The sequence below is a fragment of the Salvelinus sp. IW2-2015 genome, unplaced genomic scaffold (assembly GCF_002910315.2).
Source record: "Salvelinus sp. IW2-2015 unplaced genomic scaffold, ASM291031v2 Un_scaffold2204, whole genome shotgun sequence".
In the NCBI taxonomy this organism is placed as follows: domain Eukaryota; kingdom Metazoa; phylum Chordata; class Actinopteri; order Salmoniformes; family Salmonidae; genus Salvelinus; species Salvelinus sp. IW2-2015.
The window spans coordinates 1,080-9,509 of record NW_019943534.1 but is presented as its reverse complement, the minus strand read 5'-3'; the positions used below and the strand labels follow the sequence as shown (position 1 = coordinate 9,509).

The following is an 8,430-nucleotide window of genomic DNA, read 5'->3' as shown; positions in this document are numbered from 1 at the left end:
TCTTACCTTGGTCGTGTTCCCCTGCTCAGACATGCATCAACCAATGGTTGTGTGCCACGTCATCGACTGTGCCGTCAGGCACCAGATTGCTATAACATATGMGATTAGCTGAGTGGTTCCTATTTATAACTTGTCAGAAATGTCCCGTTGATCAACAAGCCATGGCAGCTTAAGGCTTTTAGCTAGGTTTTTTAATCCTGTTTATATTTTGTTGTAACGTTTGAGTCKCTGAAATATCGGATGAGCACACATAAGACATGGCATAATATGTAGAACTGAATGAAATTACCTTTAAAACGTGGAATCTTTCTCTCCACCCCATGGCGCGTGATGTTCCCCAATGATGAAAGGGGGACATGAGTGAAAAAGTTTGGGAAGCACTGGGTTAGCTATTACTTTGTAAGATCTGGCGTCAACAACGTCTGAATAGGGGAACACAATCATAATCTTTTATTATCTTACCTGTATCCTACTACAGTGGTGAGGTGTGGCCCCCTGTCKCCTCCTGCCATGGGGAACATGTCCTGTGTGGACCCCCTGGGGGCCTCCTCCTTCACCTCCTCCTGTGGGTTCTCCTGTGAGGAGGGCTACCTGCTGAGAGGAGACACCAACCTCACCTGTTTATCTACTGGACAATGGACCAACCACACACCTGCATGTGAACGTGAGCTATACCAAGACAACTAGAGGGAGTTTCAATGTGATAAGAATTATTATTTATTAAAAAAATACATTATGAATGAGTTCGCTATGGCTCCACCTGTAGCCTGGAGTGTGAGAAGGGTTTTGTTCTGGTAGGAACTAACTCCACCCGTTGCCCTCACTGCTTACTGGAGCCACGCCCTTCCTGCCTGTCAGGGTAAGACCAGGGGTGTTCAGGTAGAAATGTGTGGTGTAAACAGATGTGTTTGTCATGTATGATTTGGAACTGTGTCAGATCTATTCACTTCATTCTATCTGGAAAATTCTGAATGGTTTCACCTCACTGAATAAATCCAAAGGGTTGGAATGGAGAACCTAAACTATTGTGGTTAGCTGAAGGATTAGGAACAGTATATCTGGCATGGGGTGGTCCCGAGTGGCAGCAGTCTAAGGCACTGCATCTCAGTGCTAGAGGCGTCACTACAGACCCTGGTTTGATTCCAGGCTGATCACAACCGGCCGTGATTGGGAGTCCCATAGGGCGGCGGACAATTGGCCCACGTTGGCCGGGGTAGGCTGTTATTGTGAATAAGAGTTTGTTTTTGACTGACTTGCCTAATTCAATAAAGGTTAAAAAAACAAAATATCATATTATAATAGGAATAGATAAATATAAATGTGTAATTATAATAGATATATCTTGGGCCTGTGTGTCACAAACCTGTGTCCTCTTATATCCCTCCAGCTCGCAGTGCGACCTTAACCTTCTCCCCCGCATGGCTCCATGAACTGCTCTGACCTCCATGGTCAGTTCCAGTACGGGTCCCAGTGTCTGTTCTCCTGTGAGGAGGGGTTCCTGCTGAACGGGTTGGCTGATACAGAGTGCACCTCCCTGGGCACATGGAGCAGGAGAGCCCCCCTCTGTCTGGGTAACTCACCACATCCTAGTTCAAACCATAGCTAGGTTGAAGACCCAGGTTAGGAAAATGTAATGATTCCATGTGGAAGCTTTAGAAATAAACAGATTCATGGGACCAGTGCTTGCTGAGCAGCATCGCTCATCCCTTAGTTTGAATTCTTTTCCTTTATGCAAAGAGTTCTGGATATTAGATCCTTGTCTTAACCATTTATCTTCAACCTAGAGCCATTTTCTGATTGATTAAACCCCTACAGTGGTCCAGTGAGAGAACCATTGCCCGACTGCCATCTCCACCACCCACTCCAACCTCAACTCAACCCACCAACTCGGGACCCTTCATGAACTGCTCACACTCCCTCGGGGAGTTTAGCTTCAGCTCTCTGTGCCTCTTCACCTGCAGCAAAGGCTACTATCTGAACGGAACAGAAGAGCTGTCCTGCACCTCAGAGGACAATGGAGTGACCTGTGGCCCTCTTGCCAAAGAAACATCACCTCTGTCCAAGGTTGTAATGACTATTTGTTTACATCAAATATTATATACAATATGTTTACATTATATACATTGAATTCAATTGAACAGTAGTACATTAGGTCATATCATAATTTCCCCTGATTTTCTTCATCTCATGTGACTACAGCATAGCATCCATCCTTACAGGGTGACCTCTTGGTTTACCTGCTCTGTTCTGACCCTGTGGTGACTGTGGTTGTTCTATAGAGTCAGGGAAGTGACTGGTTGTTCTAATAGAGTCAGAGATAGTGATGGTTGTTCTATAGAGTCAGGGATAGTGACTGTTGTTCTATAGAGTCAGGGATAGTGACTGGTTGTTCTATAGAGTCAGGATACGTGACTGGTTGTTTCTATAGAGTCAGGGATAGTGAATGGTTGTTCTATAGAGCAGGGATAGTGACTGGTTGTTCTATAGAGTCAGGGATAGTGACTGAGTTTGTTCTATAGAGTGGAGAGATAGTGACTGGTTGTTCTAAAGAGTCAGGGATAGTGACTGGTTTGTTCTATAGAGTCAGGGATAGTGACTGGTTGTTCTATAGAGTCAGGGATAGTGACTGGTTGTTCTATAGAGTCAGGGATAGTGACTGGTTGTTCTATAGAGTCAGGGATAGTGACTGTTGTTCTATAGAGTCAGGGATAGTGACTATAGAGTCAGGATTGACTGGTTGTTCTATAGAGTCAGGGATAGTGACTGGTTGTCTATAGAGTCAGGGATAGTGACTGGTTGTTCTATAAGAGTCAGGGATGTGACTATGGTGTTCATAGAGTCAGGGATAGTGACTGGTTGTTCTATAGAGTCAGGGATAGTGACTGGTTGTTCTATAGAGTCAGGATAGTGACTGGTTGTTCTATAGAGTCAGGGATAGTGACTGGTTTGTTCTATAGAGTCGGGATATGATGGTTGTCATAGAGTCAGGATAGTGACTGGTTTATAGAGTCAGGGATAGTGACTATGGTTGTTAGAGGTCAGGGATAGTGACTTGGTTGTTCTATAGATCAGGGATAGTGACTGGTTGTTCTATAGAGTCAGGGATAGTGACTGTGTTTGTTCTATAGAGTCGGGATAGTGACTATGGTTGTTCTATAGAGTCAGGGATAGTGATGGTTGTTCTATAGAGTCAGGGATAGTGACTGGTTGTTCTATAGAGTCAGGGATAGTGACTATGGTTGTTCTATAGAGTCAGGGATAGTGACTGGTTGTTCTATAGAGTCAGGGATAGTGACTATGTTGTTCTATAGAGTCAGGGATAGTGACTGGTTGTTCTATAGAGTCAGGGATAGTGACTATGGTTGTTCTATAGAGTCAGGGATAGTGGACTATGGTTGTTCTAGTAGAGTCAGGGATAGTGACTGGTTGTTCTATAGAGTCAGGGATAGTGACTATGGTTGTTCTATAGAGTCAGGGATAGTGACTATGGTTGTTCTATAGAGTCAGGGATAGTGACTATGGTTGTTCTATAGAGTCAGGGATAGTGACTGGTTGTTCTATGGTTGTTGTGTTAAAGAGTCCTCTAGGATGTTGGCCTATGCAGTGGTGGGAGCTGCCTCTGCTGCTGGGCTGTTACTACTGCTGGGACTGGGCATGCTGGTCGCAAAGAAGCTCAGCAAGAAAGGTAAGAGAAATGGATTAAAGACATGTATTTCATATTGTATGTGTAACCTCGTCACCAGGCTATTGCACCAGAGCTTGAGGAGGAAATTTCTTGTGTTTGACACTATTTCAAACGGGCCATCTTTCTTTCATCTATAATGTCTTACTGTGTTAGGCCTTACTGTGTTAGAAGCAGTGATACTATAGTACTATAGTAGTATTAGTATATAAGTATAGTACTGTTGTAGTAGTATGTAAGTATACTGATAGTATAGTTAAAGCCTGTTCCATAATAATAATCCCTGTTTCTGGTCCGTCKCAGGTGACTTCAACTTTGACAACTCGTTATGGGAGGAAAGAGAGAACCCTGCTTTTGAGATTTCTTAAAAAAGAATGTGCTTAATGACATTGTAACTGTAAAACAAGGTTTTGCATAACGAGTTGGATATTGAATTAAACAAGTTAATAGTTTTCAATGTATTTAAAGCCATCACTGTTCCTTTTATACAWTTTTTTCTACACTTATTTTTGTGTATAGGCTGTTAAAGCTAAAATATGTAACTTTTGGGRGACCCGACCAGATTCACATAGAAATGTGAGTTATAGATATGTAATTATTGAAAATAAGCCTAAGAAGCGGTATATCTGTTCTATGTATACTATTTCTATGCCTCCCATTCTTAAGTTTCGTTTTTTCATCTTTTACTTTCGGGTTTTGTACACCAGCTTCAAACAGCTGAAAATGGTTCAAACAGCTGAAAATGCAATTGAAAATATATTTCACAGCGATTTAGATGGTACAATGATTCTCTACACTCTGTTTTGTGTATATTAGGAAAACTGTTCGAATTTTAGCAACTAGGAAATGGCAGAGTGATTTCTGCATATTTCACCTTTAATGGATGTTAGATATGTAGGATTTTAATTTGACCAGTATTGTCGCAGCAAAATAATCTTGCATCAACAGGATTTGAACATTTAGTCCATTCACACTTTTCCGTGATGTAATGTTACTTGWTRGGTGGTTAGGCTATTAGCTGGCCAAAATTGGGCTACATTACAGTGCAATAAGTATGTTAGTGGTTTTCAGTGAATTTATGTAAATCCTGCAGCGCAGGAAAATTCTCAGCGACAACAGATTGATCAAATTAAGATCCCATATCTGTATGTAGCTTGCAGTCAAACTGATGGCTTTCTATGTTTCTCATCACGTTCACTTGGACAAATGTTGTATTCAATATATTGAGATCAATAGAATGCAGAATGTGCAGTGCTGTAAAAAAAAGTATTTTCTCCATTTCTTTTGTATTGAATGTTATCAGCTCTTCAACCGGAATCTAATATTAGAGAAAGGGAACCTGAGTTTACAAATAACAACAACAAAAAATATATACTTATTTMATTTATTTAATTAACAAAATTATGCCACACCCAATTACCCTGTGTGAAAAGTAATTGCCCCCTTTACACTCAATAACTGGTTGCGCCCCCTTTAGCTGCTATGACTCCAACCAAACACTTCCTGTAGTTGTTGATCAGTCTCTCACGTCGCTGTGGAGGAATTTTGCAATTATTGTGTTATTTGTTCACTCAGATTCCCTTCATCTCATATTAGATTTTGGTTGAAGATCTGATAACATTCAGTATAAAACATTTGCAAAAGTTGAGAAAATTATGCCCACCTCACCCCCTCTTACACTGCCTCGCTGACCACCTCAGCCCCCTCTCACCCTGCCTCGCTGACCACCTCACCCCCCTCTCARCCTGCCTCYCTGWCCACCTCACCCCCCTCTCACCCTGCCTCACTGTCCACCTCCTTCCTCTCTCACCCTGCCTCACTGTCCACCTCACCCCCCTCTCATCCTGCCTCACTGTCCACCTCCRTCCTCTCTCACCCTGCCTCACTGTCCACCTCACCCCCCTCTCACCCTGCCTCACTGTCCACCTCACCCCCCTCTCATCCTGCCTCACTGTCCACCTCACCCCCCTCTCATCCTGCCTCACTGTCCACCTCACAAAGTGTCAACCTGGCATGTAGTGTCCTGCCTGTCTGACAGGTGAGCCATCATCTCAACATCGATAGTATTGTCAGGGTTGGAGTCAACTCCCTTCCAACTCCATCTATTTCATCATGTGGACTGAAACGGAGTGCTCTCATGAAAAAGCCAACATAACCCTTAATTATGACTGTGTTAGGTGATTTGGGGATATTAGCAAGCTAGGAGCAATACAACCATTATTTGTAGTATTTATAAAGAATTGTTTGGGCCTTTGACATGAGGCCCTTAACTGATCACAATATGAGTTTTAATCAGTGTTGGGGGGGTAGTAAACTACATGTAGTTCAACTAGTAATTTAACTACATTAGCTTGTTGGCAGTTGAACTAATTTAAAATCTTGGTAGTGTTTTCAGTAGTTGATTACTTTTTTTTGGCTTGTAGTGGTGTAGCTAACTGCTGGAACTACACACTACATTTGTGCACCCAACAACAATAAAATATGGGTGAAGAAGGCAATAATTTCCTTCTTTTTTTTTGTTGCATCAGACCTGCCTAATTCTCAATTGAAACACAGCTTTTGTGTTTAATCGGCTAAATTACACATTCTGACACCAGAGGGATCTATCCTTGCAATTTGTAGTCTATGACATTCCCAGCCTGGTCTCATAGATTAAACGTAAACAAGTAAATGTAAATCCGGGACACTCAAATTAGTTTGATATGTTACGTTTGGTATGGTTACATGAGACAGATAGTTACTTAAGGTAAAAACAAAAGGAAGGCGATTGGTCGGCGTGGATGGATGGGTGTATAACGCAAATGTCTGGCACCCCAAAGGCGTGTTCGAATCTCATCACGGACAACTTTAGCTAATTCGCAACTTTTCAACTACTTTTTAGCTACTTAGCATGGTAGCTAACCCTAACATTACATCTTTAACCTAACTCCTAACCTTAACCTGAACCTTAACCCTAACCTCTAGCCAAGCTAACGTTAGCCAGCTAGCTGATGTTAGCATTAGCCACTTAGCTTACATTAACCACGACAAATTGYAATTCGTAACATATCATACGTTTTGCATGTTCATAATATATTGTACGTTTTGCTCATTCGTAACGTAAAAAGTACTGATTGTAATTCGTAACATATCATGTGAAATGTGTGATGGACATCCCCAAATTAATACATACCATACAAAAACGTAACATATCATACTAAATGGAGTGTATATAACAAGTTATACGAAATGCTCTGAGAKCAGGTTGACATTTCAGATCTAGATATGATCATCATTTTTTAAAGTAAGAAACGTTCAGTAAACTATATTTTCCATAACGGTAGCTTTAGCGTAGCTTATCTTCCAATGTGAAGTAATTGGTAGCTTGGTAACAGTGGAGGCTGCTGGGTGGAGAACGGCTCATGATAACGGCTGGAACGAAGCAAATGAAACCATGTGTTTGATGTGTTTATACCATTCCACTGATTCCGGGTAGTTATTACCATGAACCATGTGTTTGATGTGTTTTATACCATTCCACTGATTCCGGTTCAGTTATTACCATAAACCATGTGTTTGATATGTGTTTATACCATTCCACTGATTCCGGTTCAGTTATTACCATAAACCATGTGTTTGATGTGTTTTATACCATTCCACTGATTCCGGTTCAGTTATTACCATAAACCATGTTTGATGTGTTTTATACCATTCACTGATTCCGTTCAGTTATTACCATAAACCATGTGTTTGATGTGTTTTATACCATTCCACTGATTCGGTTCAGTTATTACCATAAACCATGTGTTTGATGTGTTGTATACCATTCCACTGATTCCGGTTCAGTTATTACCATAAACCATGTGTTTGATGTGTTTATTACCATTCCACTGATTCCGGTTCAGTTATTACCATAAACCATGTGTTTGATGTGTTGTATACCATTCCACTGATTCCGGTTTCAGTTATTACCATAAACCATGGTGTTTGATGTGTTTTATACCATTCCACTGATTCCGGTTCAGTTATTACCATAAACCATGTGTTTGATGTGTTTTATACCATTCCACTGAGTCCGGTTCAGTTATTACCACAAGCCCATTCTCCCCAATTAAGTTGTCACCAACCTCCTGTGTTTGGTAAACTATAGTATATTTTCAGAGTAGCTTCCCCAAAACTGGTTCCAATATTGTGTCTCCAGACATGTTTTGTTGGACATCATATTGTATACTTGGTCCACAATGGCCATATCATATGGTCTGCTTCTAGCTGAAGGTGAACTAAGAAATGATTCGTTCGAGATTCTTCTACAAAGCGAGCGCATCTGTCTCCGCGCTGAAACAGCTTGAAGCCAATTATAGTGGTTAAAAGACAGAGGGTTTGTGCCCCACGGTTGGCACGGGAGGTGCAATAAATAACCGATTCGCTGACAGGAAGCCGTTTGGCTACCGTCAGAATAATAATGAGGTTATTGCTACCCGCTGTGACCGTATGATATCCATTTGATTATTTTTCCTCGTCTCACGGGATGCTGCTGGCAACCGGGCCAGTGTGCAGCGGAGAAACGCGTGTACGTGCACAAACGCACACACACACACACACATTCGATCACATGTTCTACTCCAGGGTTCTCTAACCCTATTTCCTGAAGAGCTACCAGGACGTTTTCACTCCTGTTCCACTCTATGGTCTGGACTGGTTGGCAGTTGAATACCACTGGTGACAGACCGTTAGATTGTCCTGACCATTGACTTGCACCAGYGCCGGCT

General features: G+C 41.8%; 1 protein-coding gene across 1 annotated transcript in view; it reads left to right on the top strand.

The window, feature by feature from the left end:
• The window catches only part of LOC112073276 (P-selectin-like), a 50,713-nt gene extending 43,365 nt beyond the window's left edge, over positions 1-7,348 (top strand). The window contains 5 exon segments of the mRNA XM_070440087.1: positions 479-684; positions 1,454-1,571; positions 1,799-2,064; positions 3,580-3,685; positions 3,986-7,348. Of these exon segments, the coding sequence (XP_070296188.1) occupies positions 479-684; positions 1,454-1,571; positions 1,799-2,064; positions 3,580-3,685; positions 3,986-4,050 (761 nt within the window). The 3' untranslated portion in view covers positions 4,051-7,348.
• The last annotated feature ends 1,082 nt before the right edge of the window (positions 7,349-8,430 follow it).